Raw genomic sequence first — 24,056 nt, forward strand, 5'->3', positions numbered from 1 at the left:
AAAACATCCCACCTCATCCCAAACAGAAATAACCCTTATTACCCACCAGCTCCAGCCATGAAAGAAGAGATTGCCATCAGGGTATGATGTCATTATATTCCGCTTTAATTGGAGCAAAGGAGCAGAGAAGAGGTGAGGTTTTTGGGAAGAATGCTCAAAGAACTACACCCTTCCTCCTTGATTGTTTAGAGCAGGCTTGCAATTAAATACTAAAAATATACCAGCTATAAATTGTTTGACCAACTCACCAGCTGTGGACTGGACTGTCACCCCCAAATTCATATGTTGAAGTCCAAACCCCCTCATGTGACTGAATTGGAGATGGGGGCCTTCAAGGTGGTGATTGAGGTTAAACGAGGTCATAAGGATGGAGCCCTGATCCAATGGGACTGGTGCTCTTATAAGAAGAGGAAGAGATACCAGAGATCTCTCTCTGCCATGTGAGGACCCACTGATAAGGCAGCCATCTGCAAGACAGGAAGAAGAGCCCTCACCAGGACGGGACCATGCCAGCACCTTGATTGGCATGGTCTTGGACTTCCAGCCTCCAGAACTGTAAGAAAATTAATTTCTGTTGTTTAAGTTGCCCAGTCCATGGCTGCCCAAGCAAACTAAGACATCACCCCACCTCTAGTTGGCACAGAGATGGTGCAGTAAAATGAGTGAAGGATCATGACTCCCCCCCATCCCCAAGTCTAGTGTTGGAAAAATATCCAATGAGATCACGGTCCCTCAGGATTTAGTGTCAAATAAAAAAAACCCTCTATTTTTCATAACTTAGAACTAATGTATTGAATAGTATTTAAAGCAAAAGTTTAATAATATTTAAAATTTTAATTTTTTCATTTATAGCAGGCCATTTGAAATGTTTGTTGAGTGAATATATGAATCCATGAAAATGATACCACTGACCCCATAATAGCTAAGACCTGTACTTTTACATTTTTCCCCCAGTATTGAGGTCAGTCTTATGTTGGACCAAGACTGGCTCTGTATCAAGCAGGTGTGTGTCAGCTACACCCTCACCAAAAATGGAGCACAATGTCGGGTGCAGGATAACTTAACGGGACCCCAGGCACTTTTGCCTTGATGCACTCCTTCCTCCATGAAAAAATTTTAAATTATATTTTATAATGACATTCTTCTGATTTTAAAAGAAGTGAACACGAAAACACTTTTCCGAGCCCGTGAAAGTATCGTGCGCCCTGACAGATGTTCCTTCTCTGTCTGGAGTCCAAGTCTTGCTTCCATCACTTTTTGGCTGTATGATTTTGGGGACAATCCCTCGGCATCCTCATCTATAAAAATGAGGTGAATGAAGGTGTAAGAATATGGAGAAAAATCTTCCATGTTAGCAAGAAACTTCTTCGATGGGGGGGTACTTTGATAAGAGTCTTGGGATGGGGTGTGCTGGAGGAGTAATGGTTTTGTGAGGGGTGCAGGGTGAGCTGGAGCTGAAGACAGCAGAATTTTCCTCTCTACCCACCAGACCTGGCAGAGGAATTTTGGGGTCAAGGACAGAAACGTCAAAGGAAGAGTCTTAGGAAGAGGCTTGTCTTTGTCTCCTCAAGTCATCTTCAGGAATATCCCTATTTTCCTTTAATGCTTTCTGAGAGTTGAATCTATTTGGGGAGAGTGGAGGGTGCTGAGTTCTGCTCTGAGGTGGGCCTGGGTCTAGAACAGAAGCTCTTAGCCCGGGGCCTGAAAAGCTCTCAGTAAACGCTGCCCTTTGATACTAACAGCCCAAGGCAGGCTTGAAAACATGGTTCTGGCCTCATTTTGCAGCATCAATACTTTGTTTCGCTGATAAACTAACTGGCCCAGATAATCATCCAGGGCAGTGGTTCTTAACTGGGGTGATTTTGTCCCTCCACCCCCTTGGGGACATTTGGCAAAATCTGGAGACAATTTTGGTTGTCACAAGGGGTGGGGGGAGGGTATACTGGCATCTCATGGGTAGAAAGAAGCCAGGGATGCTGCTAAACATCCTGCAATGCCCAGACAACCCCACAACAAAGGATTGTCTGGCCCCAAATGTCCACAGTGCTGAGCCTGAGAAACCCTGATATGGAGCCTTTCCTCTGATGACCACCCAGGAATAAAAATGCAGGGAGCAATCTTTATAGCACACCATGAGGTCAGCTGACTCTATTATTTAAAAAAAAAAAGAAAAGCAAACAATTATATTTATGAGCTTCTTCCTCTCCACTGCCTCAGATGAACTGACATCTAACTAACTTTACTAGTATTGACTCTGCTAAATATGTTTCTTTTATTCTCAGGACTAAAAAGCAAATGTGATTTTCTAGTCCAGGTAACCTGGTAACAGTTAGGCCGTGGAGATGTTCGTCTAGAGCTAAGCTACCACTGCCCTCTGCTGGAGAAGTTTGGAACTGCAGCTTCAAGCGCTGAGAACCAGAGATTCTAATTAAACAAGGGTCTGGTGCCTGGTGGTCACCCTGGGACTCCCTTTGTTGGCATTCTTGGAACTCCCTTGGCCCCTCCCCTGGTTGGCATCTCAGCCTGGGTTTCCCCTGGAAAGCAGAGCCTGAGCCCCAGGTCTGCATGGAGGCAGTTATTTTGGAAAATGATGCCTGGGAACAGGAGGGAAAGACATCCAAGGGGTTGTTGTGAGATAGGAGAACATGTATATGCTGGTCTCTGTCCCCAGGTCCTGGCGCAGGGCTCCTGAGACCCTTGTCACTTCCTGAGTGATGAGCACACCAGGAGCATCTTTTGTCCTAATATTTGCTCCTTGACCGTGGTTCCCTACACAGAGCTCCCAAATCCCTTGGAATTTCCTGGGTGAGAGCAGTGTCTTTCTGTTCTGAGGAGGTGACTCTGGGATCCACTTCAGAAGAGTCTGGGTGGGGACCGGAGGGGAGTGGGGATGGGACAGGTGACACAAGATAAACTATCCACTGAGGACTGTGAAAGCTGGGCCACGAGCCATTCCAGGCTAGATTCACGGTGGTAGGGAAGGCGGAGGAGGGTGTATGGGTGAATGACAGGAGCCTCAGACGTCTCCAGATGCTTTCCTAAAGCATCACCGTGTGCAGACAATGCACTTCAGGGGCGAGATAAACAGTCCGTCAGGGGAACCGGGCACCTTCCTCCAACACCTGCTGGTTCCAGGCTTTTCCAAGGCAGACTTGTCATTCGTGGTGAGAACCTGTGGTCTCTGAGAAGTAAGTCCTAGTGATTATTTCACCAACAAGTTCTCCATAATTCATTTTTAAAAGAAACAGAGAATTAAACCTGAAATATGTCTTTAAAAAGAGATGGGGAGGCACCACGCCAGAAGCTGAGTGGTTCACGAAAGGCTGGCTTGTTGTCTGAGTTCAGTACACAAGCCTCGGGGCGCTGTCGGCCCGGAGGAATATTTCAGTGGGATTACCTGAGCTCTTTGCTGCTGCAAAGACGGATGCTTTCTAAGTGGAACCTCTTCTCACAGTGACCAGGCACGATGCCCAGTAAAATAATGGTCAAAAGAACATCACCAGGCCCCTAATGAGAAGCTATTGACAGGAAATTGCTCTCACCTTCATCAAAAAGCCAATAAATGCCAAGGAAGTGACTAGAGATGCAGCAGCTCATAAATTCCTTCTCCAGGGGCCACTGGAGGGGAGTTAGGGGACCACGCACTTGCTCAGCCTTTTTCCTGAACGTTGCTAAGGAAACTTCCGGAAAGCTTGGATTGTTTATGGGGCTGCTCACCCTGACAGTCTCGAGGGCATGTCACCAGGAAGGGCACCCCAGCTTCTGGTCAGAACATCCTGCGTTGAGTACCAGGGCTGGCTAGGTCTGTTATCTTTTTAGTCAGCCAGACCTTGTCTGTGTGATGTCACAGTTTGTAAGGTAACTGGGCGCTGAGATCCCTTCCGCTTGGTTCCTGTAATACTTATTTCCTGTGGTGTTCATTTAGCAACCGGTCGGATGGCCCCACTGTCACGTGCCTTCCGTGGCTAAATCTTGTTTCCACTTTTTTGTGAGGGATGGGGGGTGCTCCCTGAGTGACTGATGTGAATCTATCCCTTGACTCAGTTTGGGTTCCCCAAAGGCGGACCCCGAATCAAGGGCCCTTGTGAAGGTGGTTTATTTGGAAGGTCATCCTGGGAAGCACAGGTGAGGGCGTGGGACCAGGTGAGGCAGGAAGGAGAAAAGCTGATGAAGTTTGCGTTAATGAGCAGGTCAGCGCTATGGTGGGCTCAGCCCTGCCGGTCCCGCCTGAGAAGACACAGCCCCGCACCTGAGAGCTTCTCCCACCGACGGCCAGGGCCCGGGGCGGTTATCCACACACCCCACCTGCTGTGTTGAGGGGTGTCCCTGGAGGCCTTACCTCCCCGCCACTTTGGGGTTTGTGTTGAAGGCTGAGCCCGTTACTGGAGGGCCAGCACCACCGCAGAGGTGGAGACAAAGTGCTTGGGGGCGGGTCTTAGTCTGCTTGCTGTAACAGAACACCTGGAGGACTGGAGGACTTAAAAATAAATGTATTGGGCTTCCCTGGTGGCGCAGTGGTTGAGAGTCCGCCTGCCGATGCAGGGGACACGGGTTCGTGCCCCGGTCCGGGAAGATCCCACATGCCGCGGAGTGGCTGGGCCCGTTAGCCATGGCCGCTGAGCCTGCGCGTCCAGAGCCTGTGCTCCGTCCGTAACGGAAGAGGCCACAGCAGTGAGAGGCCCGCGTACCGCAAAAAAACCAAAACAAAAACAAAAAAAAACAAATGTATTTTCTCCCAGTTCTGGAGGCTGGAAGTCCAAGGTCAAGGAGTGGGCAGGTTTGGTTTCTCCCGAGGCCTCTTTCCTTGGCTTGTGGACAGCCTTTCCTCTGTGCATAAATATCCCTGGTGTCTCTCCTTCTGCTTATAAGGACACTAATCCTTCTAGATTAGGGATCCATCCTTATGACCTCATTTAATTACTACCTCCTTATAGGCCCTAGTTCCAGATACAGTCCCATTGGGGGACAAGGGTAGTTCAGCATATGAACTTTGTGGGAACACAGCTCATTTCATAACGGGGGAAGCTGTTATCTGTGGAAAGTGCCCACCACAGCTGCACGTGATATGGAGGTGGGTCATGGGGACATGGGGGGGGCGGTCATCAAGTCTCATCTACGTTAATCCTCGAACCACTTAGGAGCCAGGTATCACTATCATCCCCCTTCTAACCATGAGGAACCTGAGGCTCGAAGAGGTTAGACGACTAGCCCCCACATCACACAGCAAGTCACAGGGCGTGGGCACAGAAGCAGCCCAACTACCTGACTCCCGTGCGTGGCGGCCATTTTGTATTTGAGTTTCAACGTGGTCATGACTTATCTACTAGACTAAGTTCCTGGAGAGTCGGAATTGTCTTAAAAAAACCATCGCATGGTGCCTGGCACGGAGCTCTGCATTTTAGACTCAATAAATACATGCAGTGATGTTTTAAAATCCTTTCAACTGTTTCTTTTGGAAATAGACCCGGGGGGAAAAAAATCCATGCAACTGAAATAAAGGAAATTAAATCTGCTTTTACATGAACATGGTAACTTGTGTGTGTGTGTGGTTCACCACTAGACTGGCAGGAGGACAGGTGTGAGGGGTCCCTGGGGTGGGTGGGCTGGGTGGGGTGAGGGGCACAGTGAGTGACCCTGGCAACTGTCCATCATCCTTTAGGGACCAGGTGGGGTTGCTGATATGGGACTAGGGCCTTGAAGAAACTTCATGTGTGAAAACTGCACGGACTGACTGGGTAACTTAAGGGATAATGATCAAAGGATCAGAATAATAACTTTGACAGCAGTAACAAATGAGCCAATTTTGGTTTAAATAGGCATATTAACCATTTCAATGGAGTCTGTCAAGAGCAAATCTATTCGCTGTCTTCTCACCTTGCCAACCAACCATATATTTTCTCTCTGTTCTATCACCAGAAGTGTAAACATTTGGAGGCCAAAACATGCTTCAGCTGTGCTTTAAAGAAAGAAAATGGGCTTTTTGGAACCCTGGATCTGATCTCATCCAAAGTAACTCCTGAATACCGACCTACACAGAGACACCATCAACTTCCATGGACCTACAGAGAAAACATGGATTTAATTCACGTTTTGCTGAGCTATTCAACTTTGCAAAACTGATTTAGAAAATGTGGTCTGAGAATTTAAAGAAATTTCTCATGTCTGTGTCACAAGCCAGGACGGGGTGAGGGTGTGTGGGGAAACTGCACCCTGGCTGCATTCACCTGGACCCGGAAAGTCTCATGGGAGGTCTACGCTGTGCCGGGCAGTGTCCAGGCGCTGAGAAATAAACAACAGAGACTGATGTGGCCCTGTAGGAACGCACACTCTTGTTTGGGGGCAGGGAGCGTGATACACTAGACTGTGATTAAAAAGAATAATTCAGGGCTTCCCTGGTGGCGCAGTGGTTGAGAGTCCGCCTGCCGATGCAGGGGACACGGGTTCGTGCCCCCGTCCGGGAAGATCCCACATGCCACGGAGCGGCTGGGCCCGTGAGCCATGGACGCTGAGCCTGCGCGTCCGGAGCCTGTGCTCCGCAATGGGAGAGGCCACAACAGTGAGAGGCCCGCGTACCGCAAAAAAAAAAAAAAAAAAGAATAATTCAGTGTGCTTCCTGCACAACAGAAGTGTCTACAAAGTGATGGAATGTCGCTGTCACCTCAAAGCCAGTAAGAGGGGCAGCAGGGTGGCCTGGGGTAGAGTCCGTGCTCAGAACCCGACCCCCTGGATTTCAGACCTAGCTCTGCCCCCTACCGGCTGTGTGATGACAGGCAAGTCACAGTATCTTTGTGTTTTAGTTTCTTCTCTGTAGAATGGGGTTCATAAAGCCTAGTGCATAGAGACTTTATGAGGCTTCACGTATTAACATGCAGAAAATGCTTAAACAGTGCCCGGCACAGAGCAACCACGACATCAGTCGCAGCATTGATAAGCTTTAAATCACACTCCACTCTGATCAACAATTTTTCCTGTTTCTAGATTCCTAGAAATTTCTAAACGTGGCCAGTACCGTCTCAACACAGAGTTAGGTAAGGTAAACATTGAAAACATGCAACAGAAAAGGGAAAGATTTCTTAAGTCTGTGAACAAATACTTGCAAATTGGGTCAGAGCTGAGACATTCCCGGGCAGGAAAGGCAGCTTGGAAGGAAATATCGTTATGAAAATCAGCGAGGATGTCAGAGGAGCATAAACCCCACAACACTGGACTCACCCGGCCCCAGCCTTCCCTCCCCCTTTCCTGTGGGACAGCGGCCTCCCCTCCCCCAGGGAGCCAGAGGGGGCCGGGCCCTCCCACCCTGCAGGCCCAGGATGGCCTGCCAGCTTCTCGGGGGGGGGGGGGGGGGGGGGGGGGGGGGGGTGGGTGGGGGGAGGGCCTCTGTTTGGGACCTGAAAAATACATTCTGGGCTCCAGAACATGAAAGAAAAACCCTTGCAAGACTGAAATTTCATTAAGTTTATTAACGGTAACAGGTGAGCTTCAATAAGGCTGATTTGAACTCTGGTCTCTTGATGACTGCCAGGGAAGAATAATCATTCATTGGTCAAATATTTTAAAACAATTTAAAAGCTTAGTGCAGTGGGTTTTCAGAGGACGGAGAGAGGAAAGGGGGCCCCTAGACAAAATTAGGATGATTGCCGATTTCACTCTGTAGGTGCTTCCCAGCCAGACATTTTTAAAAGGTTCAGGTGTGGCCCCCAGGCTCTGAGGCTCCATCATTCTCCAGTGTAATCAGGTGTTTTCACTGTTCACCGCTTCTAGGGAAAGAGGCCCATCTTCTCCTTTTGTAAAAGAGCATTTTCTCTGAGCAAAGCTACCTGTTTCAGGTTTCACAGCAAGTTTCCATTGCTGTAGAATCTGCAGTGTCAGAACCGGGAGGACACGAGGGTCCCAGAAGGGGACCTGGGTGCTGAAAGAGGCTCCGTCACCTGCACCGTCACACAGCTAGATGGTGGCAATCCTCGGACTTGAACTCGGTGTTCTTCGAGGTTGAATCTGTGCTTCTCCTGCATCCCCTCGGTAAGCAAAGCTGTGTTGCCTTGGCTCTGCCATTTCTGATTGGTTTCCTTTGAGTGCATTGGTCGTCCGTCTCTCCAGGCTGGAACTGTGATCTTTTTGGTACATTGGGAGGACTGCGGTGTGGTGTCAGAGGCACGGGATTCAGAGTCATATAGATGCTGGCTCACCTGTGGCCAACGCACATACCGGGGAGCAGAGAGAGCTCCTTCCGAGGGCTGCCTGGCGAGAGTTTCGGCTCAATAAATCTCCTGGCAGCCCCCCCATTTGTTGGTGTAAAATTAGTCATTTGCGCCATGTTTGGTTTTTTGAGGGGCTGAGGCCGGCCTTGGGAATGCTCTCTCCCCCAGGCCGTGCAGAATCAAAGGCCCCTTTCGCTGACTTTCTAGCCCCTGAATCTGCTGGTCTGGGCGGAGCTCAGCAAAGCTCCCTGAGCAGTAAATGGTACAGAGGGAAAGATGAACGCACGAGGCTTTCCAAAAGCAGTCGTCTGTGGTGGTGATCAGAACGTTTTCATTCAATATCCCAGTGGAAGGAAGCAGAGATGCAAATTCACCCCCAATTTGTATTTGCCGTGGGGGTGAATTATGTGACACTGGTGTTTGGGTAGCAGATTTTCCTTCTGGATTATTTTCTGCTCCGGCGATTATTAAGATTTATAGCGAGTCCCTGAGGCACTTCAGCTCACAGGTTGGGAAGCCAGCCTAGAGGCCAGAGGATTTCCTGGTTGGAGGCTATGGTGCCGCTCATCCAGAAACTGGAAAGGCAACTTGGTTTTCCTTGGAACGTGTGAGAAGACTTCGCTAACTTTCTCCAAAGCCCGGAGTTTATAACACCCTCTCCTCACTGTGGGATCTATCAGCAGCCACACAGCAACTCCCACGGGGGGCAACCCGCAGGGGCCCCACCGGCGGATTATTTTTGAGCAGATCATGACGGCCAGTCCTTCACAGCCTGGGTTGAAATTTCAGACAATCGTTTATCAGATTCGTAGTAAAACTCCACTGGTGATTTGCCAATAGTCAAATCCCACGTCCCCGGTGCACCGGCAAAGTCCTCCAGGGGGCGCGCTTAGTCCAGCCCTGGGTTCTGGAAAGCTGAGGGGCAGGGGTCAGGTCTTCAGGTCGGCCTCCCTCCAGCCCAGGCTCCCCGACAAGGTGGGCAGCCGGCGGTGGGGGGAGGGGGGGAGGGCACCCACGGCTTTATCAGCAGACAGAATCTGGGACCCTCCCTCTCCCCGGTCTCCACCACCCATCTGTAAGCTGGAGGTGATGGTGGCCCCGCTCTGCTGGATTCTGGTGGTGACTGAATGAGGATGTACAGGGGGTGCTGGTGTGTACTGGGCTCCAGGGACTGGTGGCTCTGATGATCTTTCTTCTTCTGAGGAACATTCTCAGTAACAAGCTCCTCCTTTCCAAGAAAACATTCTTTTTTACATTTATTTTATTTATTTTTGTCTGCGTTGGGTCTTCGTTGCTGCGTGCGGGCTTTTTCTAGTTGCGGCGAGCAGGGGCTGCTCTTCGTTGCGGTGCGCGGGCTTCTCATTGCAGCGGCTTCTCTTGTGGAGCACGGGCTCTAGGCGTGCAGGCTTCAGTAGTTGTGGCTCACAGGCTCTAGAGCGCAGGTTCAGCAGTTGTGATGCACGGGCTTAGTTGCTCCGCGACATGTAGGATCTTCCCCGACCAGAGCTCAAACCTGTGTCCCCTGCACTGGCAGGTGGATTCTTAACCACTGCGCCACCAGGGAAGCCCTCCAAGAGAACACTCTTTTTCACCTTTCTAAACTCTGGCAAAGAAAAAAAAAAAAAAGGCCAATCTCAATAGAAACCCACTAGGGGACCTCCCTTCCAGGGGCTGCTTGCCCCCGTGATTAGAATGAGAACCACCGGGTAGAGCCTCACGGGTTTCTGTCTTTGGTACGAATTACATTTACGGCCACTCTAATCATAGGTTTAAAAAAATTGGCCTTAACAAACATGATCAGCCCCAGGTGTGAGCTGGCGGAGGCGAGGTCTGGGCCACTTCCGGGGCCTAAGTGGACCAGAAGCCAGAAGGTAAGACGTTTAGGTCCTGAACCACCTTTGGGGAACTCAAGTGCTCGAGACTAGTCGGGATTCTTCACCAGAAGCTGAGCAGAGTTTGGAAATGCTTCCAGGGGAAGTGATCTTTCGTGGGGACAATGTGTGTTCTGCGTCCCTCCTTTCTCTCCCTGATGCTTTTATCCTCAGGTTTAGCCCAGGGTCCAGGTTCCCAGTTTCCTGGTGGCAGGGACCTTCATTACAGAAGCAGCAGGCACCTACCAGACGTCCATCAGCACAGGCATCAAAGACAGAGTTCATTGATTTTCTTCTCTCAACCAGCTTACAGTCTGGTTGGGGAGTTAAAATTACCAGTCTCTCTAAATAGGTAATCTTTAAAAGACCCCATAAGATTATCCCAAAGCCAGAGGCATGATTATTTCTCAATAGAATCAGGAAGATTTCCAGAGGGGAGAGCGTCTCGTGAAGATCTGCAATGTTTCTGTCGTAGGCAACTGGCACCACCGCCACCTTGGGGGCCCTTTCTGGTCACAGAGTCGGGCTGAAATCCTTCCTTCTCGCCTCAGTTTTATCTTCACCTTCTCCCCTGGGGGGGGCATCCCCTCATCTAAGGTCCTGGGAAGGAGCGTCACACATGGACTTTCTTGTGTGCAGCCCTTCCGCTCACATTAGCACCCGACTCTCCAGGTCACCCCCTCCCCAGGGAGCGCTGACTCGTAACCCAGACCCCGTGCACTGAGACGTGACTGATGCTGGAAAAGCAGGCTGGCTCTGCTACAGTCACGAGGCAGCGGTGGTGTCTGGGGGTCGGAAGGTCACGGGTGGGGCCGGTGGGGGGGAACCCTGAGCGCTGCCCACTGGGCTCACGGCCCCCGGTTCCTCTGATGAGGCTGCTCAGTGTGACCAGACGGGCTTCCTCTTCTGGAGGAAGGCCTTGACCCCCTCCTGGGCATCCAGCAGGCCCAGGTTGTCCACCATCATCTGGGAGGTGAGGTGGCAGGCGGTCCTGAGGTCCCAAGCCAGCTGCCCATAGAGGGCGGCTTTGCCCAGCGACAGCACAGGCTGGTCCGGCGAGGCCACCTTCTTCGCCATCCGCGTGGTCTCATCCTCCGGCACCACCCTGCTCAGCAGCCCGTGGAGCAGGGCCTCCCGCGCAGAAACGGGCTCCCCGGTGAAGAGCACCTCCAAGGCCACCTGTGGGAGGGGACAGGGGCCGTTACTTAGGCACCGGCCATCCTGCGACCCAGCGCCGCCCAGGCCCCACCCGCCCTGCTTCACTCTGCAGAGACTGTTTGTACCGTGACGCTCGGGCCAGTTACCTGCTCCTCAAACACCATGTCCCCATCACCTCTGAGGTCTTCCATCCCCAGACTCCTGCCAGGGATGGGATCCATGAGCACCCAGGAGAGGGGGGCACCCTCCTCATCTCCTTCAGGTCACATGTCACCACTCTATTGAAATCAGAGCTCACACCCCAGCACCATCCCCCCTTCGGGCTGCATTGTCTTCCTTTGCACTTTCACCATTTACTATATATTTTACACATTCGTTTTGTTTATTGTATTATCTCCTTTGTTGGCACATAAACTTCACTAGATCAGAGACTTTTTTTTTTTTACTCTTCTGTTTATTTCTGTATCGCCAGCACCAGAAGAGTACCTTGCACATAGTAGGCAGCCTCCAGGATATTTACTGAGTGATTTAAGGAGTGGATGGATGGAGGCAAACACAGTACAGGAGAGGTGATGGCACAGTCCTGCAGAGGCCAGGTCAGAAGGTGACAACGGCTTCCACTGGTTCTTTCTCTCCGGCTGTTCAGCCTTGGAGCCCAGCTGCCACGCCGTGAGGAAGCCCGAGCCACTCTGAGGCTGAGACACAGCCTGTGTGCCCCTGACCAGCCCAGCCGAGGTCTCAGCTGAGAGGCAGCCTCAACAGCCAGATGTGGGAGCGGGCGGGCCCTCAGACCACTGCCCCCAGCTGTCATGCTCCCCTTCCAAATCTTCCCAGCTGAGGCCACGGACACTGTGGTGCAGAGATAAGCCTTCCTCTCTGAGCCCTGTCCAAGTTGCAGATTCACGAGCTAAAGAAATTACTATTGTTTGGAGCCACTGAGTTGAGGGTGGTTTGTTATAGATCATTGGACTAGCTTGTGCTATCATCAGCACTTAGGTCATGGTTTATCAGCCTCAGGGCTATTGTATGTTTTGGACCAGATAATTTTTTTGTCGTGTGGGGCTGTCTTGGGCATTGTAGGATGTTTGTGGCATCCCTGGCCTCTATCTACCGGGCAGCAGTACCCCTGTCCCAACTTGTGACAATCAAGGCACTGCCAAACGGACCCTGGCGCCAATACTGCTCCCGGATTAGAACCACCGATTAAGGTGGTTTTTTGAATCATGAGACTAGATCGTATCACTGGGGGACTGGGCTTTGGTGGAAGAGGAGAGGCCAGAAGGTGGGTACAGATGCCATCATAGGTGCAGATGGAGCACACAGTGGACTGGGTTGGCCACCAGGGACAAGGCGATGTTGGCCCCATTTTCTCCTCTGCAGTTAGGGGAGAGGACTAAATCCCAATGTTGTCCAATTTTGGAAATTTCATGATGACATGCTGGAGGCAGCAGGAGCTACAGAGACTATTTCATAGTTGAAGAGGAACAGCATTGTCACTGCAAAGCGTGTCTGAAGTGCCTGTTTGAATGTGGAGCTAAAAACCGGTCCTGCTGATCCAGGGCTGCTAAGTAAGACACCCCTGAAGACACCCAGCGAGTCCCAGTGAAGGGCAGAGGCCAGGGGGTCCGATCTGGGGAAGGCGCAAGAGAACACGAGAGTCCCCCCTGTCCCGGGCACTCATGCTCCTGGCCTGCCTTCAGCTTCCTACCTGGTCCTGCCTAGTTCATGGCCCTCTCTGGCATCAGTGTCCTTACCTGCCTGGTGGGGTAACGCTATTTAGCACCACATTGATTTATAGGGGTTGTACCCACACGGATCAGATAATAGAGTGGCATTCCCTGAGAAAAAGAAAGCCTATTTTATGGCAAATTAGCACAATCTTTACTTACTGTTTCCCCTGAAACTTCAGATGAGAGAAGAAAATACCTCCTCTCACCCTTTTCTGTTATCAATCCTTGTTAGGGTCCCCCTAACAAGGTGGTGATTTTATACTTCCTCTTCCCAGAGTATCTGTATTAAAAGCAACAAAAAGCACTTGAAGCCAAGGCTGACCTTCAAGGCTGACCCCTGGTGTCTGATGTCCCCAAGTTCCAATCCCACTTACCAACCGCACAAACTTAAGGGGGCAGTTTAACCCTCTGAGTCTGTTTCCTCATCTGAAAAAATGGGAGCAAAGATTCCCATTCTCCTGCGGAATTGTGAAGATTGGAGAAAGCTGTGTAAAACTTACACTACGGTGCGGGGCACCCAGGAGGCCCCTAGTAAATGCAGTGCCTGTTATTAACAGGCTTCTTCTGTAAATTTGTATGAATCTCCAGTGTTGGCTTTAGGTATCAAGGCCCCTGATTATTTAAAGCAGAGGGGTCTCTGGGGTTCCTCAAGGCACGTGTAGGAGAAGAACTAGCTGGTGGTGCGTCAGCATTAGGGCTGCGATTCGGCAGGACCGGAAGGGAAGGACCTGACAGGGGATCACGGGTTAACTTCATCAGCCCGGAGACCTCCGGTGAGTCACTGAGACCCCAGCCCTTCCGTGAGGTGGACTGTTGAACATACGCCTGTGGTGGCCACAGCGTCACCGTTAACATGCAGATTCTGAAGCGGTGGGTCGGGGGGGGGCGGCTGAGACCCCCGGTTCCCAGGCTCTCTGGTGATCCACACGCGGGCTGGGTAGCAAGGCTTTCACTTAACATCCTTTCCATCTTGCAAGTTCTACTCTGATCTAATCAATTACGAATTCAGATCCCGCAGATGCAGAGTTACTGTGGGTAAACTGGAGGAAGCAAGTGTTCCCGCGGAGACCTGACTGGTTTGGGAAGCCGGGGCTCTGGTCTTTCACGTGCTCCCCCTGCCTGTGGTACCCACTGCTTTAGGGGCTGGGCGAGACCAGCTCTGATTGCGGGAGGGAGCAGCTGCACCAGGCAGGTCGTCTATACGTGCAACGAAGATGCATATTTAACTCAAGCTGGGGGAGGGGGACACTTTGCACACGTGGTAAATGATTCACGCCCAGGCTCAGTCTGGCTGGAACCCGAGGGCTCCTCGCCACGGTTTCTGCAGGACAAAAGGCAGCGTCCTCCGCACGCTGGGCAGTTCCCTAGGGTGACCAGCAGAGGGCACTGGCGACCCACACCTGCCGCCTCAGCCGTGTTGAAAGGGGCGGAGCTTCCCGACTGGGCCACTTTGCAAAGGCACCTGCTAGTTTTGCTTCCCGGCGGATGTGCACGGGAACGCTGGCATGTCACCCACGCAGGTGGCGGCCCGTGTATGGATGCGGCCCTGTGGGTGCAGCCAAGCACTGACGACAGGCAGGTGTGTTTTGGTCGGTTTTAGATTTTTGTGAATCCCTAGTTTTCCTCCTGGGGCGGGCCACGCAGGTGAGATTTATGCAACATGGTTCTGAGAACTGGGCTTCCTGGGAATTTAAGGCCTGTCTTTGACAAAAAATTTTTTTCCTTCTTTCTTCTCAAAAACGAATTTAAAATTTGACACATATGATCAATTTGTAAGTTTCTGGGACTCAAGTATAAGCCTTGATTTTTAAAGTTTGTTTTAAATATTTTTTTTAAATGAGAATTTATTTTTAACTTTTGTCTGTTGGGTTTTCGTTGCTGTGCGTGGCCTTTCTCTTGTTGCGGCGAGCGGGGACTACTCTTCGTTGTGATGCTCGGGCTTCTCTTTATGGCGGCTTCTCGTTGCAGAGCACGGGCTCTAGAGCGCAGGCTCAGTAGTTATGGCACACGGGCTTAGTTGCTCCGCGGCATGTGGGATCTTCCCTGACCAGGGCTTGAACGCACTCCCCTGCATTGGCAGGCAGATTCTTAACCACTGCGCCACCAGGGAAGTCCTAAAGTTTGTTTTGAGAAAGAATAGATTCTTATCTGGAAAGTAGGGCTGATTTAAAGTCTTCAAATGCTTTAACATGGAACCTTCCAGAATGTTAGGTGTCAAAGCTGAACAGCAGCAGGTTGGCCAAGCAACCACCTTTAATGTGCAAAAGGCCTGGAGATTTGATTTGCACAATTACAAGATACTTCGTTCATAAGCTCTGACGATAACTTTGTGATGCATTTTAATTTAATGTGCTGGCATCAAGCAGGGACTTAAGAAGTATTTATTGAATTAATATATAACATTTAAGGTAAATGTGTATCCTGGTGGGATCCAGACACACCCCTGAGTCTGAGGACACTGGAGCAAGCTGTTGTGTTCTGAGGGTCACCTTTTCCAATGTGGAGCCCATGTCCAGCTGGTTTTCAGAAGTGTATGTGTTTGTAGGTATCTGTCACCAGAATTTTCTCACAAACACACATTTCTGTAAAAGCTAATGAGGTGCATGAAAGGCAGGTGTGCTCCCCTGAACCTCTTGGTCCTGCGGCTTGATTTCCCTTGGGGCTCATTTCTTTTGTGCCTCCAGCATATGAGCAACTGCTAATTTTCCTAGTTGATGCTAAAATGGTTAATATATTCTAGAAAGCAATTTAGATTCCCTACTTGCTACGACTCTGGCACCCCCTTTAAAAACAGATTTCCAGTTGAGAATAAGGATGTATTTTTCCTTACAAGGAAACCACCGGTTTCCACTTAAGAGCTGTTCAGTAAACATTCTTTATGACGTTATAGGAAGGAGGAAAGCTTTGTGAAGAAAGTGGACTTCACAAGGGTTAGCAACAACAGAACAACTCTGGCAATGCAGCTCCTTCTGGGGCAGATTCGACACACCATGTACAGGACATTCCTGCAACCACTGCAAACCTGACACACTCAGTGTATCAGCTACTTTCAGTCCGTTCTGGAATGAGACAGATTGCTGGCAAACAGGAAGCCAGCGACAGAATGTCCTAGCCTCTTATACTGGCATATGTCACCATGCTATTATAGCTCATGGGCAACCTTTCCGTGCAACAAAACTGTGTCTGAATTGCATTTCAAATAGGAGTGCAAAAAATGTTCACCTTTATGGGCTTCCCTGGTGGCGCAGTGGTTGAGAATCTGCCTGCCAATGCAGGGGACACGGGTTCGAGCCCTGGTCTGGGAAGATCCCACATGCCGCAGAGCGACTAGGCCCGTGAGCCACAATTACTGAGCCTGCACATCTGGAGCCTGTGCTCTGCAACAAGAGAGGCCGCGATAGTGAGAGGCCCGCGCACCATGATGAAGAGTGGCCCGCACTTGCCACAACTAGAGAAAGCCCTCACACAGAAACGAAGACCCAACACAGCCATAAATAAATAAAATTTAAAAAAAATACATTTATTAAAAAAAAAATGTTCACCTTTATGGAAACAAAGCATATCTAAAAACCTAACCAGCTGTACTGAGGGGTAGGCAAGAATGAAAAGCAGTGACTTACAAACTGACAGCCACTGGGATAACCTCCCAACACGAGACATTAGTACATTCAGCCAGCTCTGCTTTGGGCAGAATGTCCTGAATCCAACGGTACTTTCAACAAGAAAGTTCTGGAACTCACCCTCACAGGCACTGGAGGATCTCAGTTAGCAAGGAGGTGCAGGGAGTTCAGTTACCTTTCTCAGCACCGCTCTCCCCAAGGCCACCCCGGGGGTGGAGCAGAAGAGCCCGATGTTCACGCCCGGCATGGCAAAGGAGGACTCGTCACTCGCCACAGCAATGTCACAGCCGGCAACCAGCTGACACCCGGCGGCAGCGGCCAGGCCGTTCACCATGCGATGATGGGGACCGGGTGGGTCTGGATCAGCATCATGACCTGAAGAGCAAACACACCTGCTTCGCTTCCATCCGAGAGTGAGGTGCGACAGTAACACTCAGGATTTTATGTGACTTTACTGTTTTCAGAGCCCTTTTCATATGCTATCAGTGTATCAGATTCTATGACAAAAAGCGTAGGGGAAGTCACAAAGAGAATAACTTTCATTAAATATCGACGGTGAGCCAGACTGTGTGATTTGGTCTTCCTGAGATCCAGAAGGAAGGAACCAGGACACCAAGGCTCACGGGGGAAGTAACCCCTAAGGCCACCAGATCTGCGAGGGGGGATATGGGGTCTGAGCCACCTCTGTCTGACTCCAGGCCCCTGGTCTGTCCCTAAGCATGATTTCTGTGAGGATGCTATCCCCTCAACCGCTCCCCTAGCAACCCCGCTGCAGAAGAGGGCTGACTTTGACCTCTGGGGAACAAGCAGTTCTGTCCCAAAGGTGCCTGCGTGGAGCTCTTGTGTTAAAAGTCTGAAACAGGTGGGAAAGGGCCTGGGAAGTAATTTCCTTAGTAATTACTTCTCCAATTACCACCATGATACTCTCTCAATTCTATTAAGATGGTGGGGAACACCCTGCTGTCATCAAAATAAACAAAATTCCAGGGCTTCCCTGGTGGCGCAGTGGTTGAGAGTCCGCCTGCCGATGCAGGGGACATGGGTTCGTGCCCCGGTCCGGGAGGATCCCACATGCCGCGGAGCGGCTAGGCCCATGAGCCATGGCCGCTGAGCCTGCGCGTCCGGAGCCTGTGCTCCGCAACGGGAGAGGCCACAAAAGTGAGAGGCCCGCATACCGGAAAATAAATAAATACATAAATTAAATAAAATAAGCAGAATTCCAAAATGCATTGGCACAGAGAGGGTAGCTGGAAACTGGCTCAGGTGAGACCCCTCCCCCGCAAAATCTCCAGAACTTTAACTTAGTTTTGCAGCTTATGAAATAACTTGGCTAATTTCTCCATTTTTTTCCATGACACTCTAAACAGATTGTGTTTCTATGGTGACTTCAGTGTATAAATGTTTGCCCTTCGACCCCGGCAGGAGGGAGGGGAGGCGGGGACCTGGCCTTGCTTCCCACGGAGCGGCTCCAAGGAAAACGACCTTCACGGATTCCAAGGTTTTGTCTAAGGAACTTACCTTTTGTGTTCATGAACATTTGGTACTTGTCAGCTTTATTATAAAATGGCCAATTATATATTTAGGGATATGATATCATATTCCTGATATCAGGAATTGGGGGTTCGCCTTTTGAGAATCTGGTAAATGCTAATGACCCTCCTCCAGAGGAATGCACATATATGTACCAGCACCCCAAACTGCTGGTGGGTACAGGGGGTTCGTGCACATACGTGAGGATGGGGAGGGTGAGGGGCAGCGCTGCTTCTCAGGGGACACAGTAGCAAGCAGGCTGCACAAGAGCATGTAAGGTCTGACTGCAGAGGCAGAAAGGACTGTTTCAGCTCTGACTGTCATCCGTCACCTGATCAGCTGAAGGTAGGAAGAGTCAGTTGGCTGTGACTTGGGTGGCACAGTCTGTCTCCTGCCTGTCGTCTAGGAAGGGCTGAGACTCCACACAAGCTGATGGGAAATACTTAGGCAATCCAGTAGATCACCAACATTAAAAATATCCTACCCTCGATCTAGGAATTCTACGAAATAATCTGAAATAGGGCAAAAAGCTGTCTGGACCAAGATGTTCACCAAATCATTACTTTATAATAGTAAAAACTATAAATCATATAAATATACAAAAATAAGTAAATGGCTATATAAACTAAAATATATTCCAATGCAATGGAATGCTACATTCTCATTACAATGAAATTTTCTGAGAGAAATATCAGCATGGTGGTCTGCAGTGAGGCTGCTGGGGGCCGACACCCCGGCTATCACTTACTTTCTTCCTATCCCTCAGTCTTCACATCTGTAAAATGGGTATAATTATAATAACAACCTTACAGAACAGGAAGATTATGTAAATTAACATGTCTAAAGTTCTCAAAGTATCACCTGGCACATAGTAAGCATTCAATGCTATGATGATACTACACAATTATACTGTATAATCACACCCATGTATGATCATTCAAACAAATGGGTACACATGGGAAAGGATGAAAAAGAAATACAGCAAAATATTAATTACAGTTCTCTCTGGGTGGTATGATCATGGGTGTAGTATCAGTAATTTATTTTTCTTCCTTTTGTTCTTCTAGATTTTCCAAATTTTCTATAAGAAGTATCTATTACTTTTTTTTTTTTTTTTTTTTGCGGTACGCGGGCTTCTCACTGCTGTGGCCTCTCCCATTACGGAGCACAGGCTCCGGACGCGCAGGCTCAGCAGCCATGGCTCACGGGCCCAGCCACTCCGCGGCATGTGGGATCTTCCCGGACCGGGGCACGAACCCGCGTCCCCTGCATCGGCAGGCGGACTCTCAACCACTGCGCCACCAGGGAAGCCCTCTATTACTTTTATAATTAAAAAATATTTTAAATAAAGTTAGAGAGCAATTCAGGGAAGACAGAGGGAACCTAGCTAATACACCAGCTGGGTAACCAATCCCTTGATTGTCAAGAATGATTAGTCCTCCTATTTTGCCTCCTGAATTCAGTACTTGTTTTGGTCCTGCCTACTCCAAAATGGAACATAAATTTAGCTCTGCCCCAGCCTCACTGAACAGCATCACGGAGGGTTCTACACTCGTTCCCAAAGCAAGTGGCCCTGTCCCTTTGTCACGTCAGTGGTGGGTGTGAGGAGGAGGGAAGACTCTTCCTGGACCAGGGTTTCCACCTTCAAACTTGAACGGGACGAAAGAAGAGACCAGGACGGGCCTCCAGCGAAAGCCCCCCACATCTGCCCGAGGGAGGTGACGTTCGCTTTTCCCTGACCAGGTGTTTCTTCTCATTTGCCCCATTTCTGATTTGTAAATAACTAACCATCATGCAGCACTTGTGGTCTGTGACAGATCTGCTACAGAACTTAGATGCGGAGATAATCCAGATCTTTCTTCCTTTCTTCCATCCCCTGTTCTCGTGCATAAACTGAACGGGGAAATACCTAGCTCATTCTGTTCCCGTCTGCCTGCTGATTACGCTTGCCAACTGAAATCTCACACAAGTTCATGGTGTTCAGATTTATCCAGGGCAATGTGATTTTCTTCGAAAAAGTATTAGAGAAGTCAGTGTACTTTCAGGTCCTATTTTACTACATCGGGGTGAGGTCCTGTATGCGTCTTTTTTCAGTGAGTTGGAGGCATCCGTGGAGTGGAAGCTTCCAGAAGATCTGGCCTTTGTCCGGGGGAGAATCTCAGCTCCCCTGTGGCCCTTTGCTGTTTAGATCTCAGTTCATGAAGATACCACCGAAAAGTGAGCAAAACAGGCCCTTTAGGGAGGATGGAAGGGCTCCACTGGTTCTCTACAATGATTTTCTATTTCGACCAAACATACCAGATTAGTAGAAAAATAACTTTTAAAGCACCAAGTCCTGGCAAACACAACAGCGGAATGTCCCATAAGCATCATTAATGTGAAACAAAAGACTGAAGTCTTGGCTCTGACTTGCTCCCATCTCCATGAAGTCAAGTCAATCCCTTTTCCGGTTTGTCCCTCCACGAGATGAGAAACTGTAATGTGATCTCCGAAGGGGTTTCTGGAAGGGCAAGGAAAACGAGAATGTATCCCAATCACCTTCCCCTTCCCCTCTCTGATGCTCACTTCTGTCTGGTCTACAGTGAAGGTATCGCTAAATATTTGTTGAATCATTAATAAACATTGATAACCAAAGAGATGAATGACTAAGTCAATGTACAAAGGAGAAATTAGGTGAAGTAATCTTAGGGTTAGGTTATGAAATGGCTTTATACGTCTTCCTTCTCAACTAGATTTCCAGTTTCAGGTCGGCTGGAAACTCTTTTTTCCTTCTGTTTCCCTCAGTATCTTGCAAGTATGCATATAGCAGGTGCTCAATAGATGCTCATTAAATGAACAATGTGTTAAAGTTGGATTCTATATTTTTGGTTATCTGGGTTGATTTGATGCATTTGTAAGTGACCCCCAACTTTTGTCCTTCCTCCCCTGCATCTGTTGTCAATTTCCCTCCTTAATGTGGTTAAAGAGACAGAAGATGGAGGTGAAAATGAAGAAGGTTATTTTCCTACTTGGAGGCAGTGATTATAAAGGTTAGTTGAAAGAAGCGTTTGAAAATAATTTTAAAAATAATTATTGTTAAGGGCTTCCCTGGTGGCGCAGTGGTTGAGAGTCCGCCTGCCAACGCAGGGGACACGGGTTCGAGCCCTGGTCCGGGAAGATCCCACGTGCCGCGGAGCAACTAAGCCCGTGCACCACAACTACTGAGCCTGTGCTCTAGAGCCCGCGAGCCACAACTACTGAGCCCGTGTGCCACAACTACTGAGCCTGCGCTCTAGAGCCCGCAAGCCACAACTACTGAGCCACAATTTCAGTGCCACAACTACTGAAGCCCGCACACCTAGAGCCCATGCTCCGCAACAAGCCACCGCAATGTGAAGCCCATGCACCACAACGAAGAGTAGCCCCCGCTCGCCGCAACTAGAGAAAGCCCACGCGCAGCAACGAAGACCCAACGCAGCCAAAAAATAAATAAATTTATTTTAAAAAAATGTAAACTTTCCATTCACGGGGCAAGAGATGGTCCCTGTAGATGCCACAGTGAGCTGTCGGAAGGCCATACTATCGGCATAAACCACCAGAAGGTCCAGGAGGCAAGACACTGCCAGATTCCCACACAGGGGCAACACTCAACGTGTATCTGTTGACTGAATTCATGATCAAAAAGAGCATTTCTGTTTTCCACGGCCAGTTCCACCACTGCTGTGGATTTTAACCTCGTCTAGTTTTTTGGCATCTCTTTTAAACCTAAGTGGCAAGTACCCTGAGATGGCACGGCAAGAGTGAGGAGAAGTTTGGAGGCAGATGGGCCTTTCTCTGACTCCTGGCAACCCTACCTCCTGGCTATGTGAGCTCGAACAGGCTGTTACCTCTCTGAACCCTGTCAAGTGGCGTTATCTACCTAGTGGGCTGTAGTAAGGGCTGGGATAAGGTGTAGCGCCGAGCACAGTACCCAACTCTGAGCTGGCCCTCACTACACGGCAGTACTGTCACCGAGAGAAGCAGCTTTGAAAAGGGACACTTGAGTGAGTTGCTCCAGCTCACCCACTTAGTGCCTGACATAGTTCTGCTTTAGCGCTGGCCTCCGGGCTTCCTTGCTACTAAACCATTCCCAGCATGTATGATAGATTGTTCCCACCATCCCCGCTTCTGATTCATGTTTCACTCTGGAGAATCAATGAGATCTTCTGTTGCCTGGCTGCCGTGCCAAATGGGCCAGATTTGCAAAAACAGAAGTGCCCTTGAAAATAGGCAAGAAGGGCCCCTGCCCGGGCCCTCTTCTAGCGGTGCCCCTCCAGGTGAGCAAGGAGTCCACTGGGAAGTTGGGATGTGCCCACCTGGAAATCACCGCCCTCTTCCACACCCCGCCCCAGTCACCTGAAACCCTGGAATTCCCTGGCTCTGCAGTGGGAACCATTAGGCCCAGAGGGTGGCTGTGAGCAGCTGTCTGTAGGGGGTGAAGGATTAGACAGATTGTGGGCATGCTGCACGGGGTGTCTGCAGACCTGTGTGCCAAGGCCCTGGCAGAGCAGCAGGAGGGAGGGGTGGAGAAGGAAAGAACAAAGCTGCAGGCTCTCCCCTGCTTTGGGGGAGTTCCTAGGAGCCTGGGGATTGTAAATTCAAACACAGCCTTCCAGGTCTTATGACGGCCTACTTGTGAGGGGAGGAGAAGAAAACATATTTCACAGCTTGATTTGTAAGGTCTAAATACTCAGACATGCTACCTAGGCCTCCCTCTGCACTCCTGCCCTGGCCAGGCAAACGTCAGAGTGAGGCCTGGATGGGGCTGGGGCCTTCTACCTTTATCACGCCACCGTCCACTTTCAAGTTTGTGCCCTGGTATGTTTTTGTAAAAGGGTTTTAGGCTTGTTGAGCCAAAGGTCAGAGCTCAGTACCCTGTGTCCTTTAGCCTATTTATTTACCTGCCCTCACGTGGGCACTGCTAGATGATGGCCAAGGAGCAGCTCGGCTATGCCTGACCTCGTCTCGGAGCCTGGTCAGGTTTGTGAGGCACAGAACCCTCTACTGAAGGGCTTTCTCAAAGGTACAGCAGCGGTGGAGCCTCCCACAAGGCTGCCCACGCTGAGCCCAACTGCACTGTCGACTTGGCCTGGGTTTAAACGCAGTGCTGGAGGCCTCCCAGGTAGCCCCACTTAAATCCTCCGTGTGCGTCCTGCAGGGTCGCGAAGGCCACTGGGCCCAGGCAAGGGACGTCTGTAAACGCAGCATCCGCGGATTCCCTCCACGTCGGACTTCTCCGCCGGACCGATCCGCTGTGATGGATAAACTGGGCTCCTGGCGGGCGGAGCTGACCACTGACCGAGCCTCGCTGTACTCCGCGTGGGGTGGTGCGGTCGGCGGCCCGGCCTCCTCCGCCCCTCTCTCTTCCCGGGTCCCGCCGGCCACGCTCCCTGGGAACAGCCCCGCACGCCCGCGGGCCGCTGACCTGATGCCGTCCCGCTGCCGCGTGCTGGTGGGTCGCGACCCCGGCTCCGGCCGGCGACCCCGGCCGGTCCCCCGCTGCAGAAGCCGGCGGTGAGCGGAGGCCACGGGCCGCGCCGGAGCCAGCCCGACCCCTTCGCCCCCAAGGCCCGCAGGCCCGCGGCGGCGGCCATGGCGGCCAGAGACGCGCCGGGGTCGGACGCCGCTGAGCTCGACGCCAAGGGCCGCGGGCTCTGGGCGCTCCGAGGGGCGCGGGAGCGAGCCGGGCCGCTGCGCTTCGACCGCTCCGGGTAGCGGGCAAAACCGAGTCGGGAATCGCAGGCCCAGGTTTCGACCGGACTCTTCTCCCAGGCCGGACCCAGCCCCCGCCGCCCTGCCCCCGCCCCGCCCCCGCCCTCGCCCCGCCACCTCGCCCCGCCACCTCGCCCCCGGGTCCCTGCCGCCCCGCCACCTCGCCCCCGGGTCCCTGCCGCCCCGCCCCCCGTAACCCCTCCCCTGGCGCCCAACCAC

General features: G+C 50.8%; 1 protein-coding gene and 1 long non-coding RNA gene across 2 annotated transcripts in view; one reads left to right on the forward strand and one right to left on the reverse strand.

Annotated features, from left to right (window-relative positions):
- Positions 1-6,389, forward strand: part of LOC116749899 — a 35,080-nt gene extending 28,691 nt beyond the window's left edge. Inside the window, exon 3 of the long non-coding RNA XR_004348724.1 lies at positions 5,917-6,389. This is a non-coding gene — a long non-coding RNA (uncharacterized LOC116749899). The remainder of the gene's footprint in view (positions 1-5,916) is intronic.
- Positions 6,390-9,712: 3,323 nt separating this feature from the next.
- Positions 9,713-23,808, reverse strand: ECHDC3 (enoyl-CoA hydratase domain containing 3). Its single transcript, XM_032621668.1, is given in 5 exon segments — positions 9,713-11,248; positions 16,753-16,913; positions 16,916-16,977; positions 23,131-23,605; positions 23,608-23,808. Coding segments are annotated over 5 exon segments (1,110 nt in total). The 5' UTR covers positions 23,720-23,808; the 3' UTR covers positions 9,713-10,948.
- Positions 23,809-24,056: the final 248 nt, after the last annotated feature.

The sequence above is a fragment of the Phocoena sinus genome, chromosome 2 (assembly GCF_008692025.1).
Source record: "Phocoena sinus isolate mPhoSin1 chromosome 2, mPhoSin1.pri, whole genome shotgun sequence".
NCBI lineage: Eukaryota > Metazoa > Chordata > Mammalia > Artiodactyla > Phocoenidae > Phocoena > Phocoena sinus.